At 38.8% G+C, this 18,858-nt stretch overlaps 2 protein-coding genes across 3 annotated transcripts in view; one reads left to right on the forward strand and one right to left on the reverse strand.

Annotated features, from left to right (window-relative positions):
* Positions 1-6,933, reverse strand: part of TRIP4 (thyroid hormone receptor interactor 4) — a 20,216-nt gene extending 13,283 nt beyond the window's left edge. Inside the window, exons 1-5 of the mRNA XM_072402213.1 lie at positions 6,771-6,933; positions 4,316-4,482; positions 3,173-3,318; positions 2,375-2,593; positions 1,578-1,656 (exon numbers count right to left, since the gene is read on the reverse strand). Of these exons, the coding sequence (XP_072258314.1) occupies positions 1,578-1,656; positions 2,375-2,593; positions 3,173-3,318; positions 4,316-4,482; positions 6,771-6,850 (691 nt within the window). The 5' untranslated portion in view covers positions 6,851-6,933. The remainder of the gene's footprint in view (positions 1-1,577; positions 1,657-2,374; positions 2,594-3,172; positions 3,319-4,315; positions 4,483-6,770) is intronic.
* Positions 6,934-12,189: 5,256 nt separating this feature from the next.
* PCLAF (PCNA clamp associated factor) lies at positions 12,190-18,539 on the forward strand. 2 transcript variants are annotated; one of them, XM_072402214.1, is made up of 4 exons: positions 12,190-12,325; positions 15,477-15,560; positions 16,704-16,884; positions 18,171-18,539. In XM_072402214.1, exons 1-4 carry the CDS (start codon positions 12,238-12,240, stop codon positions 18,208-18,210), a joined length of 393 nt encoding a protein of 130 aa, XP_072258315.1. In that variant the 5' UTR covers positions 12,190-12,237; the 3' UTR covers positions 18,211-18,539. The 2 variants fall into 2 exon arrangements, with proteins under 2 accessions (XP_072258315.1, XP_072258316.1); XM_072402215.1 differs by lacking the exon at positions 12,190-12,325 and adding an exon at positions 12,884-13,035.
* Positions 18,540-18,858: the final 319 nt, after the last annotated feature.

Consider the following 18,858-nt stretch of genomic DNA (forward strand, 5'->3'; position numbering starts at 1 on the left):
GGGTGGCTTATTTGCGGGGGGGGGGCTTATTTTTCATTTTTACCTAAAAAGGGGGGGCTGTCTTATTTGATGGCCCTGCCTTATCATCTGGGAAACACGGTATTGTCCTACTTACTAAAAAGCTTTGATGTAAGAAAGCCAAGCCCTGCTTTTACCAAGATAGCCATTATAGAGGGTATAGATAAAAGCATGGAAAACAGTATGGAGGTAAATATCATATGCAGAAAACCTACACCCCTAACACTGGTCATTAGTTCTGTGCCTTGTGTCTTCCTATTTTTGAGTACAGCTTCCAGAGTTTAGGTCCTCTTTACAAATTGCCAATATCCATACCTATAACCATGAAGATAAATACCATTTATCATGTCCACTGCCCCAGACTAAACCCTTTATTGTTTATTCAAACTCAATCTTTCTTTTTTAAATTAAATAGGTTAAACAAAAAAGTTAGGTATAATAAATTATGCAAGATAATATCATAAGTGTGAGACTTATCTGCTTTTGACTATATACTACACTGGTTAACTGTAAATTAACATTTATACATTAGCTAACAGTCTAGCTCCTTACGCTCACCTGTTAGGATATTAAGTTTTTTTTTTGTTTTTTTTTTTTAGTTTGGGAAAGGTTGTGTATATGTATAAATTATTTTGTATGGTGGCTGTTCAACAACAACAATAGAATGCCTTCATGTGGCTGAAAGCGGATACTGCCTGCTTATAAAACAGTGCTGCTACTGGCCACATTGCTAGCAAATATTACATGTGTCACATCTTAACTGCTTTTGCCAATAAACATTGATAATGTCAACTGACTATGTGAGAAGAATATGTGGGTACTGAATATTGTAGAAAACAGATGAAATTACAGTAAAAAGGGCCATAAATAATTGTCATTAGTTGTAATTCTATGCAGCAAGCAAAAGCAGTCAATGGTCTACAATAGGGGTAAAGTCAAAAGTCCTGATTAGAAAACATCTCAGAGGCTCACTTGAATTACATGTTATGAACTTGTAAATCCTATGTTATTGCTACCTGTATTACATATTAAAAACTGAAATATTGCCTTTTAATAAAACATCTTTTCTATATCAGGCTGTCTGCTATCTTCCTATTATTTTGCCTGTCACACTGTCTACAGGAGACAGGAAGAAGCCTGGAAAGGATGCGATTGGGAATAGCTTTCTCATCATCAAAAGCATTCAGCATCCAGTTCAGAAAGTAAAAATAGCAACAAAATGTACTGGGTGGACTGGTGCACTAAACTTTGCATGAAAAAAAAATGCTGACGCAAGGAGCATACAGGTTGTGCCTCTCTTTGCATCTCAAGATTTGTACTTCATTCTGACTGGAATGCACCTTTTAAAACTAACTACACATACTACAATCTGACTACATAATTTATTTTAGTTCTATGGTTGTAGTACAAGGGTTTGCTAGACTAAATACAAATTAAAACCATTCAAGTAGGCCTTCATATTACATGATTTTAGGAAATATCAAATAGATATTTAAACAAAGATTGAAACATGTATAGCAAACTTTCGAGTTAATAAAAAAAAAAAAAATCTTTCTTACCTCCCATTAGTTTCTTTCTTAATTTCTGGCTTTTGTTTGAGTCTCTCATTAAAATATCCTGCTCTTCCTTTGTGCAAACCTAAGACAAAATCAAGAAAAATACAACAAAATATATATATATATATATATATATATATATATATATATATATATACACATACACACACATATACATGAGGTATACGTGTTAAATATCAGTTTATATGGTAATACAGACTCACATATATGCAAATGCAGCTACACAGTATTGAGCATGCCAATGCACTCTTGGGGAGAAGTGCACTGCACCAAAGAGAAACTCAGTATAGTGCATGGTGGTGCAGTGTGCCCCTGAAAATAGTGCACATACCATTTTTGGACCACTGTGAAACATTGGGCATTATCAGCCTATTTAAATGAATTGGGATGCCCCATATCAATGCAACATAACAGGTCATGAAAGCATGGGCATGCAGGCCGAGGCAGCGCATATGTGTGAACTGGCCCTTCCATCTCCGCCAGTGAATATGGTATAAGATCCTTTACACCAGTGAGGGAGAAAGGAGAGAAGAGTTTTAACTTTAATTTAGTCCTCTCTGCTCACTTACTTTACAGATGAAGTCTGCTGCATCATATACTTCACATATCCCCCCCCAAAAAATGCTTTACCCTAATGCATTACAATACTAAACATCTTAAAGAAACTTGTTATAGGTGAGGTATTGCAGGATCACCCAGAAATTCAAAAGTACGGAACACACAAAAAAAAAATAAGCAAATAAAAATTAATGAATAGGAGAAACTGTTAGTGTTCCTACCAAGCTTCCACAAAACAGACAGGGTCCAGACCCCTCCTGTTCACATATAATACGACCACACGTCATACAGTTGTTGATGAGCCTATGTTTCTGGGCCAGGCAATCACATGAATGACGTCCAGGAATCAGTACCGCCAGTCGGTCTTGTCCCTCTTTGGTGTACAAGTTGACAAACTTTTGTTTTTTCTTAGAGGACGAGAGAGCAGCTGTCTCCTGAGCCTGAAGACAGATAAATAGCAAATAAATTATGGATTAATAAATTATGAACAACAATAATTACCACACAAATGAAAAGGATGGTGGCATAATTGGACTGAAAAAAAGCAAGTAACTGAATTTCAAACATAATAAAATGCTGTATGTGAAAATAGCTTTTCTCAAATCCGAGCTGGCTTACTATAATGACACACTTTTAGTTGCAAGCCTTCAGTAAACAATAATATTTCTGTAACAAAAAACAAAAAAAAAGTGGAGTGGGTTAAATTTTGCTTACTATACATATAACATAATATACATTAATGCATATTCATAAATGTGACTTACCCACATGTGTAAATGCCGCCTTTCGGTGGTTATTTAAAAGGCAATGTAACACTCATTAAATATTACAGAAAAATAAGGTGACTACCCACAGACAATTATGTAGCTAATAATCAAACTGTCACAAATTTTAGCAATCAGATTTTAAATTAATGGCGGGTTATACTGTTAAAAATAATGAGAAGAAAATATTTTCTTGAAAAAAAAAAAAAAAGAAAATAGTTGTTGTGAAAACTGAAATCTGATTGGCACACATACCTTAGCCAAATCCATAGGAGTTTTGACCTCTTCTACGGCATCATCATTTGAAGCATAAACTGGCAGTTGCTCCATCTTGTTCCTCCCTTTACGCCTACCTTTTTTCGGCTGGTCAATTGATAACGGTGGGCTAGAATTATCTATACCTTGGATCAAGAAAAATAATCTACATCAGAACTCCCATCATTTCTAACCAATTATACACACCAGTCTTATCTTCTCCATTCTCAGTTCAATATATGATAGGTTCACACTAGGGATTGTACTGACTAGTGTTTAAAAACCATTACACAAATTGTTCATGTAGAATTGATATATGAACTATACAAATGAATTTCTACATGAAAGTTTACTATATTCATTGGTTTTATTCCTTTGTGGATAATTATTGTGTAGAATAATTAATGTAGTATAGTTGTCACATTTATTAATAAATATTTACACAAGTATTATAAAGCCATTTCACCTAAAATACTTTACATAGAGGAAGGAATGGAATCCCTCTAAAGTCTATTTTATTGTTGTAAGAAAATGTACTATATTTGTCTAAGGCTGGATTCACAGCAAAAGCATTGCAATTAGAGTGCACTGATGTAGGTTAAACAATGCTTTAGTATATGTCATAGTATGTTGTTTTTCTTTGTGTAAAGCAGACGTTCCATACCAACGTTAAATATTGTAAACAACCTCCGACTGTCAGAAGGTGGAGTGATGACACCACTACAACCAGGGCAATCAAAATAATTCTCAAAGGATTTTCAATGTCCAGGAGGCAGCGCTGACATCACTCCAGCTTCCCAGAAGAGAAGTAACACAGGTGACAGAAAATTTTCCAAACACCTTTTCTGGTTACAACTCTCTAATATCTGTATCATCTACAGGGCACAAGAAAAAAAAGACAGTGATTTCATAATTTTCTTATTCTACCTCACTCTAAAAATAAAGAGGAATTGTCTACGCCGTATCTTTTGATTCTAATCTTACAGACCCACATTTTTTCAAAAAGAACTGCCATTGGTGCAACCAATCAGCACAATAAACTAGTGAGAAGACAACACTCCACAGAATTGCTTTTGAGGTTAATATGACTATTCAATAAAAACATCAATTCTTGTGAATTCACAGGCTGTATCCAGAACTGACCATCTTTCCTATAGATGTGAGCGGAGTTGGAGCTGGATGGCTCTCTGATCCTCTGCCACCGGAGTTTAAGCTCACGTATAAATATCTGCTTCCTATCCTCAGATCCCTGGATAAGGTCATTGATATAATCCTCAATTTCTTCTTCTGTTTCAATAGAAAGGATGTATCTATGGGGGAAAAAAACAAAAGAGTCAGAATAAAAAGATAAGCATTTGTTTTCAAGAAAAATTATGCTAGGTACACATGTGCAATGGTTCTCGTCTGATAATTAGCTCAGGGCTGATATCTGACGAGAATCTTGCGTGTGTACAGGGCTCGTTGTCCATCGTCCGAACAACCGCCCTGGCGGAAGTGAAGGGGGGGAGTGCAGCGGGGTGCTGCTCCGCCGAACGGGTCTGTATGTATAGCGCTCGTTCATGCATCTTGCAGTCGTTAGTAAGGATCGTGAAAGATCCTTTCCAACAACAATTATTCAACGGGTGTACATAGACTTAGGTTGACAACACTTGGAGTGGGATAAATAATAATTTTTAAGAAACTAAATAATAGTATACAGACTATACAAATTTTCAAATCCTATATCAGTAGCTGACAACTTCCAGGGTATAGGAAGTCTCAAATACAGCACCTCATGTCACCAAAAGGACACACATAGGAAGTACTAAAGAAATAGAGAGTGTAATAGAGAAGTTGTTGCAGATTGGAGCAGGAGACAAAGACTGGGGATGCCGAGTCTGAAGGGCTGTACTGCAAACACCAAAGAAACCTTATGTGGCTCTCAGACCACAGGTTGGGAATCAGGGTCCAACACTGTACCGTTAACTTTTTGGATCTTTCTTTGACAGGTGTATATTAAAATCAACCGTGAACCACAGTGGTATGACTTGAAGAAAACTATTTCTTGGGGAGCATTACCACACACCAAGTGGAACTAAAGTTCCAATTTTAAAAATGATTGGTCAGGGCTACATTGCAGCAATGTCCCTTATGCAAAAAGCATTTTTCTGCCTGATCACTGCCTCTCCTGACAAAATTCACTTGTACACTCTGGCTGCCAGAACAACCCGACCCAACCAATCAAGACAGATTAAAATTAATTAAAGAAAGAAGAGGTTTTAGAATTGTGGCACCCATGAAGGAACAGGGGCAGGCGAGTATAAAAAAAAGGTTTAGTTCCACTTTAAAATTATTCCTCAATTACCCCCAAAAAAAAAAAATTAATCTGCATTGTGTGCACCAAGAGCCTTTGAAAGTCTGGTTATAACCTAATAAACACAGCAGTAACATCATCACTATCTTATACATAGCCTTTGCAAAGAATTAGTGGAGGGACCTAGCACACTCACTTACTGCAGGCAGCCTACAGAAAACTACAGAATGGCAGATAAAAGACCAGTCAACCTGCTCAGGAAAAAAGAACTGAAAATAGCACTAAAATAAAGTGCTGGATAAATGCCCAGATCCATGAAAATACACAAAACTAACCAAGATTCATTTAAGAATACACATCTATTGTATTTCAACAGTATTTTCCTATGCAGGAGTTTAGGTTTAAAAAAAAAAACTTTTGTTAAATCTTAACCATCATTATTAATTATTGATGCTTTCTTAAAGCCCAACTTCAGCTAAACAGTTTTATTTTGGACAAAGAGAAAGAAAAAGACTACTTTTTTTGCCATTTGTGTACCTATTCGGCACATCTCCCCTCACTTCTTTTTGGAACAGGAAGTAATGGGCAATTGTTCTAATGGAAAAATATGGAGAGGTTTTTGAAACGTTTTTATTAATATCTATGCCTTACTATCCTGTGATATCTGCACCACCCAGTTTTATATGAGTGTTGGAGAACAAGAGAAAAAAAAAGGCTAAAGGCTGACATTGGGTTCTACAAGAACATCACAAGACACGTTTTACATTTCTTTGGGATCACAGATCTCTACTTTATCACTTTCCATATGCTGAGGTTTGAGAGAAATTTATACAATTGACAACTATGTCCCTGGCAATGGTATCCACATACATTAACAACTTCAATGGTCATTGAGTTGATAGCTCATAAGTAGATAGGAGGGTACAGCTGCCAAACCTTTAATGGAAACTGGTCAAAAGTGAAAGATGAGGGGCACCAGGGCTCACTTCTGTTTTTTTGCAATCTCAAGCCAGTGTCGGGTGACTTAGGAAGAAGAGGAGAAGATGGCAGCACCTGGAGCACCGACCTGAGGACCGATACTGGGATGACGAGGGACACGATAACCAGGTCACCTCCTGAACCGGTTGACTGCACTACAGGATTGAAAGTAAGTGGATTTTCTTTGTTTTGGGTGACTTTTGAGTTTACTTCCTCTTTAAAGTTTGGTCACAAGGGGTTAATAAAAGGTAAACAATGAAAACATTTTGGACACAAGAGCCCCATACAGAACTTCCCTTGTATATACAAGCAGTGAATATAACTTACTGCACGATGTCCTCACTGACACTAAGACCAAAGCGACTTTCCAGCTCGTTGACACACCAGCTGAGCAGATTCGCAGCCATATTCGCCCCCCTCAGCTATACTCAGGCTACACACTGCAGATCTCCGGTACCCGGCAAAAGTGACAGCAAACACCGCAGCAGCTTGATGACATCAGAGTCATGTGACCGGAACTACAAGAGGCTGTGCACGTGGCTGCAGTATAGTGATTGGTGGAGAGGAAGGGTTTAGGTATAGGGTCAAGTTCGAGGAATTTACATTTAATATAATAAGTTCGGAATAGGTTTTGCTGTTACAATCAGACGGTAAATCTCGTGTTTGTATGTAGTCCAGGTTCCAGATTTAGACCTGCAGTAATTATCTGATTTTTATCCTCTGCACGTATTGCCCAGTGTCCAATAAGGTTTACATCCTGCACATACTGGCTCTGTTCTTATGTTCCTTGCCCCTGGCATCATGTCCTTTCCTCCACATAAATGTATCTGCCCTGTACAGATACCAGATTTATGTCACTATGACAGATGAATGAAGGAGCACTGTACACGCAGCACCATTCTGGGGGGGGGGGGGGGGCAATGAGCACCCCACTGTGTCCTTCTTCATAGGAAAGCACATTGATCTTTACAATTGGTTATTCATTAACCTGCCAAGGTGGATTGACGAGCAGCCTGATGTACACATGTATAACTGTTAACCCCTTTATTATACCCCATGCATTCCTCTCCTATACACACTGCCCTTTATTATACCCCATGCACTTCTCTACTACTTACACTGCCCCTTATTATACCCCCTGCACTCCTTCACTACACCCACTGCCCTTTATTATACCCCATCCATTCCTCTCCTACACTTACTGCATGTTATTATACCCCATCCATTCCTCTCATTTATATACTGCCCTTTACTATACCCCATCCATTCTTACTTATACTGCCGTTTACCATACCTTACACTCTTCCCAGCTACTTCCAAATGTCATACCATACTTGTTCCTGGGTACACTTTAGCAGTTCAAATAAACCAGACTGAATGTTGTGTTTAGACAGTGATGAGCCTTCTATCACTACCGGTAATACTAGCAACAATCTTCCTTAAAAGGTAGGTAGGTGCTTGCACTGTAATCATTGATAATGTTATGAAAGCAATATAGCCTTGGGTCCACAATCCTGACATTGGCAACCCAAGGCAGGAATAAATCTGATAGGCAAAAGACAATCTAAAGTAGTCCCCTAATTTATTTATTTTTGAGGCCCATTGAACCCCCTGCCATATGTTTGGTGACAGGGCAGGGAGGCGGATATTTGGAGTTTGTACTGGCAGATCACTAATAAATGCCAGCAATGGCACCTCCTCCACCTTGCAAATATTACAATCTAATTACCAGTTCTGTGGAGTTCTGTATAGATCGGTTTAGTAGTAATTATTCGTAGTTAAGAGAAGTGCTAAATAGGAAAAGAGATGGACATGCAAAACATGCAACAGGAGTTGCTACTGTAAATCTATTATCAAAAAACCCAGAAAAATTTGCCTGAAACATTAGCACACATTTTTTTTATGATTGCAATACCAAAGTAATAAATGATTCTTATATAAAGGATGATAATAAGAACGTTTTGTACTGTACAGGCTGTAATGCTGGATCACAGCTCTTAGAAAAGGCTGCCATGGCAACCAAGGCCATAATGGAACATTTTATTTTGTAAAAAAAATATAAAAGTGCCAAAAGTACAATTTTGTAATTTATATTTTTCATTTAGGCATTTATATCAGTGAAAAGATAAAATATAAGTTGCACAACAATGATTTATATGTATCAGCAATCTTGATCTCTCACCTTAAAACATTCTATACAAGACTACAACACCCATTAACTGTTGGTGTGAGAGAAATGTCATAACAAGCAGTTTTAGACATGCGGAAGGTGAAGGACACATAAGGCCTGAATTATTATTTATTTTAATTCGTTCAATGCCATTTATGCAAAAACTAAACAGAGGACATAAACAGCTATACCGGTAATTATTTTTTTTTTGACAGAGAAGTAGAAACTTTCCAGCAAAAGCAGTGGTAACGGAGGAGAATTCCCTTTTACACCACTCACACACTTGCCTCTTCCCCCCTTATACCCCAGGAGTCTACAAACAAATCACCTTGGTGTTATGCCGTTAAAGGTAATAAATGCTTAGGTTTCTGCTCAATTTAAACAAAATATAATATAAAAATATAATATTAGTGGACTTTGGAGAGAGAAAAGTTTGGGGAAAAAAATATGAATATGCTAGCATTCAATTTTTAAATGGAACTCAACCCTTCAATATTCACCCGTTCTCGTTCCCCCGGAGGGAGCTGCCATCTTCTTCTCTTCCTGTTACGATCTTCAGCTGGCTTCATTGTCCAGAGCAGCATGACATAAAACCTGCAGAGGCTTCTGGGAGTTCGTTCATTCCTGGCACACGCAGGGTATCCTGCCAAGATACCCAAAGCTCTTAGGCAGGTAGGAAGGATTATTGCAGAAGGGACATCACTTGTCTGTTTCTGCAATATTGACCTGCCTGATCATGGAAACTTCAAAGTGGAAATGTATTTTTGCTAAATAGAATGGGTTATGCTGTTGTTTACAGGATTGGACACTGTCTTAGACAGATGCATATTTTCCAACAATGCTGTGTGAAAGAATTTTTTTATTTCAGAATAAAAAAAATCCTATTCTGTGTGTTTTCCTTCAGGATCCTCTGGGCTTAGTTTGTCCAAAACATAACATAGAGAGAATTGCGCTACTGTGATAGCCAATCAGAAGTGAAGTAACACCCACCTTATTGACCACACAGATTTTCCAACCAAGCCCCCATGTGCTCAGTGCATTTTCTTCTCAATCTCTTTAAGGTATTCATCCTAATTATTTTGATATGATGTCAACAATACATTCTTTTTACACCTACAGACCAGAAATGTAAGGCCTAGTATACTACAGCCGATCAGATGCTGATTTATCTCTCAATCTAGCAATCAGATCCATATTCTGGTTCAGATTCTGATTCAAACTCTAAAAAAAACAATGTATGACATTTTACCCTTCTATTTTTTCTGGCATAGAATCAATTAGAATTTTGATTTGATATAAATGATCATTCTTACACAGGATAACAGCTGTTGGGTGACATGTACTCCCAAACAATTTTAATGATGTTCTTCCTAAAGGTGAACTCAGAAATACATTTTCTGTCTACATTATGTGTACAGTAAAGTGTTTGTAATGAAATTGTTTTTTTTTTTAAGTATTTTCAATATGCAAGCAATCTATACCAATTTTGGTATATGAGTGGCCTATGACATTGTTTTGTGATATGACCATTCTCTGTAACATTTAAATACTATTGGTGGACTGCAGGTAGGGTCAGTTGTCCTACTATTTGAAAACTGAATGAAAACCTTTATGATAATTTTTTTTTGTCACACTGATCCTACTTTACTTTACATGCTTGAAATACTATACATGCTTGGAATAAGCTGTGAATGATTAACAATGCCTCTCATGGAAGCCATGACGATATTTTGCCATGGTGCCCATTGCTTTGTGGAGGGCATAGATCCTCAGTCTGACTTTACTCATCCCATTACTATTACTCTATCCCATTACTATTCAGCAGCCCTACATGAGTGGTGACTCCTGCTGCTGGGTTGTACATTATTCTTCTACCAATTTTTGACTGACAGAAATCTGAGTCCTTCCAAAAAACATTTGCTGAGGAACTAGCAACTTTCTCTCTATAACCAAAACATTCTTAAAATGTCCGCATGACCTCTTCTTTTGCCCATATCACTAGTTGTTGCTGTATTGCAATGAAGCCGAAGCTCTGAGAATTTTCTAAATCTGAGTCTTTTAGCAGCTTCTGATTTTTGATCCTCCAAGGGAGCACAGCAAGCAGTCACAGGACCAGAAATTCAACATTCTCCTAAGTGTAGCATTTGGACATTTTTATAAACCTTGGTCTCCCTTAAGCTGCGTACACACTTCCAATTTTTATCGTTCAAAATGAACGACGAACGAACGACGAACGATCAATTGGGCAAAAATCGTTCGTAAAAAAAGTAACCAACGACGCCGACGAACGAGGAAAGTCGTTGGAAATGAACGGATCGGATTGGACGACGATCGTTGACCATCGTTCGTGTGTACGATCGTTCATTGATCGTCCATGGTCTGAGCATGCGTGATGAACGAACGTTCCTGTGGTGCACGTAACTTCCTGTATCGTTCAAACGATCGCATCTATTGTGTGTACAATATCTACGAACGATCGTGTCGTTATCTGTATGTACAGGATCGGTGCTATACGATCGTTCGCATCGTTCGTTCGTCTACCAACGATAATAATTGGAAGTGTGTACGTAGCTTTAGAATAAATCTGATACATTATAGAAAACATTTGCCAAATAATAACACATTTTTAAGAAGTCTGTTCCAGGTTTTCTGATTCACCTAGGTTCATCCATGTTAGTCTATTTTCTCCATTCTTGGAGCACTTTAGTAAATCAGGCCCATAGTTTAAATGATAATAATTTAAAATATAACATTGTTACTTCTGCCATACATACATATAATCAAATTATCCTGTTTGTCAGAAAAAGGTATATAAAATGTATTGGAGCCACAAACATAAGACTTTAATGCAAATATTTAAAAAGTTGCATTTCACAAGAGATAGTCAATGGGCAAGTTATGTCTAAAGAACTTGAAGCGAACCTAAATTCAATATTTTTACTTTACATAGAAGTGTAAACAACCCTTCTATGTAGATTAAAATGTTTTTTTTTTTTTTTAAACAGTGTGCAGTATTTGCCACGGCGATCAAGACCTAACCTTCCTGGCAGTAATCCTGAGTGTGGCTCGGGGTTAAGTTTCAGTACCAAAAGCTGTAACCCTGAGCCACACTTGGGGTGGAATTGCCAGGGAGTTTAAAAAGCTTACCTGGTAAGTGGTGCCCAGCATCTTCTTTCCCTGGCGATGCTGGCCAGGCAGCTGTGTGGCGATAGCCGGAATCTGCATCACTGGCGTCTGAATGTTGGGGACTCAAAGCCAGGGGATGCGGATGCCGGCCGGGCGTGCAGCTAGGGGGCAGGCCCAGGCGGGAAATTTTTAAAATACTAAGTATTTTTAAATGTACCGCTTTCTCATTTAAAAATACTTAATATTCATACAGCCAGAGAGGTTAATGGGAGCGCAGGTATCCTGGGATACCTACGTGACGCATCCTCGGAGGCTCTGGCTGCTCCTCCTAGAACAGGACATGTGCATTAGGGCCATTTATCCTCCTAGGGAAAAGAGATGCCGATCTCACGCATGCGCAGCTCTTTTTTTTCCCCCTTCACAGCGGCTATGTCACCCATCGCACACCTGCGCAGTGCGAGATCAGGTGACGAAAAAAGAAGACAGTGAAGAACGAAGATGGTGGCGCCCGAAGAGGAATTCCAGGACGACGTGGGACCAGATTGTGGGAAGGATCAGCGCCATCGAGAGACCTGCAGGAATAAAGGTAAGCATGATTTTTGTGTTTTTAGTTTAGTTCCGATTTATTATTGCTTACTAGAGGCTCTGTTTATAAAACAGGGAATATGCCATTCCCTTATGGGAATCTTTTAATGTTTTAATGGCAGTAATTGTTCCCACCAGGGAATGTTTGAGGGAACTACAGATTCCATTTTATATTTACACATATCAAACAACATGCCTTTTACTATGTTAAAAAATGGCATCACTTCCCCTCTGTTATTGTATATTAATCAGAGATCGGCATGTTTAGTCCGTTTATGTCAGGTGGCTGTATATGGAATATTTTATTTGTGTTTAATGATTTCCTATCACATTGATATCATGTCACCACAAGCAACTCTCGAAATAGAGCGGGAAACTGCAGAGCACCAAGGAACCCTCCTCCTCCGCACCAGCTTGCCTGCGATAGGCGAATCCATAGCTTTGGGCGGGGATAAAGGCGGATAGTTTGACAGACAGCTTTTTCCTTAGCATCTACTGGCTGAGCTAGAGAAGATGGGCGGAGTAAGAAGACGATCATCCAATAGTAGCTTAGTAGGTGGGAAAATATTTCGAGCGCCAAAGCGGGATCTTTAAATCCGGCCGGAGTAGTATAAGGCGGGCAGAGCGCCTTGTGGTGTGTCTGTGGTGAGGTTATCATGGTACGTACCAAGGCTGACAGCGCGGGAACTTCCACCGGCAGCTACAGGAAAGGTGAGGCTTACATGGCGTTATATTGTTATAAACTCTTAGTATAGATTAATGTATCTCCCCACTAAAGAGCAGCTCAATTACTGTGTTTGTTTAATTGTGGCCTGCGCCCTTCTGTAAAGTTATGAAGCCTGGATGCCCCGATATTCTTTCCGGTTCCTCGCAGACTCCATGAGGCATCTGACAGGATTCATTCATGGAGTAGATTTGGTGTACATTGGTGCTGATCTACCGGGGGATGTAGCTGTGATGGCTCAGAGGTAGAAATGGCTAAAATGTTTCCCTCACAGCTGAGGCCCAGAGATCTCCGTGCCTGACGGTAGGCGGTGTCTCTATCTGTACACCCGCCTGGGTCATGGGGGAGTAACAGCGCCCCCTGTGATGGGGGTGAGTATGGGTGCCGTAGTGTTCTTGGGTGAGTGTGCCATGTCCCTGTATTGGGGGAGCATAGGGGTGCCTGATACCCGTGGATGAGGTGGCCCTTATCTTTGAAATGGCCGGGACTATGGGTGCCAGTGTCTGGATGGGGAAGTGGAGGGTGCCCGTATCCTGTGCTTTGCCTTTAAATCCCTCCACAGTTCTCCCAGATATCTTTCTGACCTGATGGAAGAGTACTCCCCTAGCCACTCTAGATTGTAAGCTCTTTGGGGTAGGGTCTTCTCCTGTATCTGTCTGTCATTTGCAACCCTAATTTATTGTACAGCGCTGTGTAATATGTTGGTGCTATATAAATCCTGTTTAATGATATCAATCCAGGGCTATTCAGGCTGCACTCCCCTAGCAGGGTACCCCATGTCTGGATGGTAGATGGGAAATTTGTTTTTGTGTTCAGGCCATGTTGTCTTATCACAAGAGGAAATAATGGCCTCTATTGGCACTACAACCCCTTGCAGCTCCTGTGTTTTTTCTCCTTCCTTTCTCTGATAACTGATGATTTTGTCTTGAAAGGGTTCTCCAGAGTTCTTTGGGGGTGAAAAAGGAACTGATCTATTTTGTATAGGGATACTATATAGGGATATTTTAGCTGATAACACCTAATGCTGTCAATGCAGATTGCTACGCCCACACTCCCCTTGACATAGAACAGAATCAAGCAGTATCTCTACCTCTGTCATCCACCCAGAATTTTCAAAGGTTTAGTTTTAGGTATCGTAGGTTCATAGTGTGTACCTATTTGCCTACCTTGCTTCCTTTCCCTGTAGAGCAGGGGTGTCAAACTCAAATACACAAAGGGCTGAAATTAAAGTCTTAAACCAAGTTGGTGGCCATACTTGAAAATGATTGAAAAAAAATAAGGAAGTTTTTCCTTCTCATTAAATATAAAACCTTTTCATATAGAAACAGAGGCATTGCTTAACATTAAATTTTATTTAAGAAAAAATCTTATGCCTCTTTCTCTATTTGTAGCCTTCCGAGTAAAATTTAAATGATAGTCTCCATTGTCCATAGTCTCCATTGTTTGGTATAGCGTTCACCAGTTCTCTATATATTTGCAGGAACTTTTTTGTTAGCCACATCTCTGCACTTCATTATGTCACAGCTCTTCATTTAACCATTTCCAACCATCCACAACACATACCCTGCATAATGTACCCATACCACCCACACTTCATTCTCTGTTGGTTCCTCCATGCCCTTCACTTTATTTGCACCATTTTCTGACTGCCCCCTTCAAGTCTTCTCTAGCACCTCTGCCCCCACATTACACACTGCATTCTTCAGCAGCTGCAACTTTACCATTCAAATTATTATTCTTTCCACCATGGCTGACCTTCAAAGTGATGGGGGTCAGAAGTTATTATTATAGCTAAACTCAGCCTCACCTTTTTTTTTTTTTTTTTTTTTTACATTTGTAGCTAAACCTCTCTGGTGCTGAAAGTGACTAATATTAAACAGAAGACTATTCCATAGATGCGAGTGATGTTTAAGCTAAGATTCTCTGGATTACTTGCGTCTATAAAACAACCGAATGCAGAGCTATGCATAGGCAGAGTTGTTGTTCCATAGATGCAAGTGATGCCGAGACTACAATTCCCGGCATTACTTGCATCTATAGAACAGAACAGGCTGCTCCTCTATAGACGCGAGTCATGCTGGGGTTTGTAGTAGCGGTATCAGTCGCTGCAATATGTAGTGGCGGGTGGGCCGGTTGCAACTAATTTTTAGAATTCTCTGTGGTGTTTTGACACCCCTGCTGTAGGGACCTCACAACCTACCAATGTCCATGGTCTGTTTTGGTTTACCTATGTAAAAAAAAAAAAAAAACCAAACCTTGTTACAATTATGAGAGCAAAACATTTCCATGCTTCTGTTTTCTATTTAAAGCACCAGTGTAAATAAATGTGAGGGCCTGCATATGGACATGATGGAAGCACTAACAATACAAATTGGCTTGCTAGTGTGTTTTGTACTTGCAGTAAAAAAAAAAACACTTTTTCTTCAAGCTGTTGCTGCTAGAGCACCTCGGAAGTCACTTGGAGCAAGCTCTTCTTCCTCAAGCAATGCAACTTCACCAACTGGGAAAAAATGTAAGTATTGACTGTGTTCTGCACATTTGTGTGTGGCTTTTAAAACCTTAAGAAGCCTATCGAGAAAACTAAAATACCTGAAGTCGCACCAACGTACACTAGACGCCTGATGTTACCTAAACTTGCACCTAATCTGCAACAGGTCTCATGTTTGGATTTGGGATTGTTGAGCTTAATAATTATGCAAAAAAAAAAGTTCACAAACATTTTTCTTTTTACTACAAATGTTCTACTTACAAGGTATGGTTGAACTGGCCAGACCCCTTCCCTAATCTTCTACAATACACAGGTAGTCCCTGGGTTACGTATGAGATAGGGACCTTATGTTTGTCCTTAAGTTGAATTTGTATGTAAGTCGGAACAGGTACTTTATTTTAATAAGTGCATAAAGAAACAACTGCAGAGTTTGTCTTGGTCGTTAAAGAGTTACAATAGGTTGCAGAACACCAAAAGACTTCTGCAAGTCATGGGATCCCCCCTCCCTCAATCAAGCCTCTGTCCTGCACACTTAACTTGGGAACCACCTGTATGGATTAGGTTCCAATTGTACTATCCTATACATGGTATTGACCTACCACAGCTGAATAATAATGTCTACCCTTACATTTACTGTCCTGTAGAATGCTGAGTTTAACCTATGAGTGTGGTTCAGTGATTCCGAAGATGTTAGATTGGGGTTTCCCAACCTTTTTTTAATTAGGTGTTGGGGAACCTTGAAATTTTACTTTTAGCGTTTCAGGGAGCCCCTGCAGTAACTTTATCCACAGTGCATCAGTTTGCTGGTTAGTTTGGAGAGTGCCTGTTACATTTCTGGCCAGTGGAAAGAATGTAACATTTTAAATGAGCAAAAGTCATTGGTGTCAGTTAAACTGACCTGGGACTTGGGTAAATTACTCATGGCTCAAAACAACCTTTGAAAGAACCATAGCGTCCAAAGAACCTTGGTTGCGAAATGGTGTTGGGTAATTATAATCCTAAATTTAAAATAGTTTTCCCTACATCTAGGAGGGTGCTGGGCCTAAGTGTAAGCTTTTAGAATGAAAATAATTGTATAATCTATAATGCACAGAATAACAGTTTTTATTAAATAACATTTCCATCTGGTGGTTTATTCACTAATGTCTATCTTTGCCAAATTTCTAGCTGAAGGCAAGTATGCTGGAGGCAATCCTGTATGTGTCCGTCCTACTCCAAAATGGCAAAAAGGTATAGGAGAATTCTTTGGAGCCCCATCTACGAGCAGTGTAGAAAAAGAAAACCGTGTGCCTTCTGATGATGATGGGGAAGAAGCAGGAGGTAGTGGAATTCGAAAAGCACCAAGGAAGTAAGTTTTACCTTTAACAGACCAGCTGTGGGATCTTTTGAGTTGAGTTTTCAGTGTTCTATGAAAGGCAATTATCGCTAGCAACTCCTACTCTATTGCACAGACAGTCATATATAAATGTGTTTTTTTTTTTTTTTTTTTTTTTTTTTTTTTTCTATACAGCAATTCTAACCAACATATCTTGTCATTGTCTTGGATCCCAGGTTAACTCAGATAACACTTTAAAAATTAATATAAGTCAATAACAGAGTAAATATTAGCTTGCTATAGTTTGAAGACAGTACCAAGCAGCATTGTGGAGAAAGCAAAATGAAATAAAATCTAGTCAGGATTTTGGTATCTACAGCATTATAAAGGAACTAAACATAAAAAGCAAAAAACAAGATTGTCTATTTAATGCAGGGATGTGCGGTGTCTGCTGTGCAACTAATTTTACCTTCCTGTTCCAAATATAATATATTTCAGAATGCATACTGCATACCTACAGGTAGACATTGTTGTGTGTCGCTGAACTTGGAAAATATGCATCTTAAGTACTAACTTACCCTGGATTCTCTGCCTCATAGTCCCTTTTTTTTTTTTTTTTTTCCTCCAAATTACAAAACAAAAAGCAGTAACCCCAAGCCACACTTGGGGTGGAATCCAGACCATACCTGGTCCCCATGAACCCATAGCATCTTCTGCACATGCTGGCTTGGCATCTGTGTCCCCTGGCCTTGCATCCCCAGCGTGTGAATGCTGGTGATGCTAGGCCATGAGATGCAAATGCCGGACTGGCAACATGTCTATGTACGGGTGGGACTGGAAGGAGATTTAAATAACAAGTATTTTTAAATGTCAAATGTACTGCTTTGACATTAGAAATACCCAAATAATCATACCACTAGGTAGTTTAGGCCATTGATGATGATAAAGTAACATCCCTGGCACTCCTCTCAATGTCCTGTGATATACATTGCAGAAGAGGGGACTGACGTACTGGGTGCCAAGATGGCACCCAAATGCTGTCTTAAAATATTAGCCAAGAAACCTATTGCATTATAATAAGCACTAAAATTGCACTTAACATTTTTTGATAGAATTTTACCTATTTTACTAGTTGATGATATCTGATTGTCTAAAGTAAGCACTTGTCCTTTGGTGTGGGACTTTAAATAGCATATTTAAACTTCTATCTCTAAAACTGTTGGAATAATGGCATATAATCATGGTGGATATAAGCTTCCAAGAGTTAAAATGCATTCTTTTGTTAAAATGAGAATACTAAAACATTTCTCTATTTGCAGATCTCGCCCACTCTCTGATGATGGCTCAGATGAAGACTGAAGACAATTCATCAGCTTTTCAATTGCTTGTATATTTGTAAATAAAGTCTTTTGTACAGTTTTTATTTGAGTTGTTATGCTAGCTCCCAGCCTTGAGTGCCTGTAACTGGTGAAACATCTTGAAGTGTTTACTTTCCTGCGAGGAAGTTCATCAGTACTTCATCAAAGCCATCTGTAACTTTTAAAGCTTTCATTTTTACATTTCATCTTGTCAAGACCTTATGGACTCTTCTCAATTCTTTGCATTGTAACAGAGCCAGAACTGTTTTAGTATGGGCTATGTTGTACGTCTTTTCTGTTGACATTTCACCAAATAAAAAGTTTCTAAAACCTCTAGTTTACTGAGATAAATGTCCTAGCTTTATGGAAGTGACAGTAGCCTATTGCCTGATAAAAGAATCCTATGAGGCTCTCTCATATCACTTTACTTGCAAACTTCACAGTGAACCTGTGCCCAGTTTGATTTTCTAAATTACTTTAGCAGGACTTCACCCATTTTCTTTACTGTAAATTTGGGGTAATTTCTGAGATGACACAACTCCATTAAGTGTTACAACAGGGGTGTCAAACTAAAATACACAGTGGACCAAAATGGAAAATTTGGACAGTCGTGTGCCAACCTTGATGTTTATTGAGTAAATATCTACAA

This window comes from Pyxicephalus adspersus, chromosome 2 (genome assembly GCF_032062135.1).
Source record: "Pyxicephalus adspersus chromosome 2, UCB_Pads_2.0, whole genome shotgun sequence".
NCBI classification, from domain to species: Eukaryota; Metazoa; Chordata; class Amphibia; order Anura; family Pyxicephalidae; genus Pyxicephalus; species Pyxicephalus adspersus.

Excerpts from the sequence above, each read along its gene's own strand:
- PCLAF (XM_072402214.1), top strand. The coding sequence starts at position 12,238 with ATGGTGGCGCCCGAAGAGGAATTCCAGGACGACGTGGGACCAGATTGT. Across the intron at positions 15,561-16,703 it reads TTCACCAACTGGGAAAAAAT|CTGAAGGCAAGTATGCTGGA; the intron begins GTAAGTATTGAC and ends CCAAATTTCTAG. Across the intron at positions 16,885-18,170 it reads ATTCGAAAAGCACCAAGGAA|ATCTCGCCCACTCTCTGATG; the intron begins GTAAGTTTTACC and ends CTCTATTTGCAG.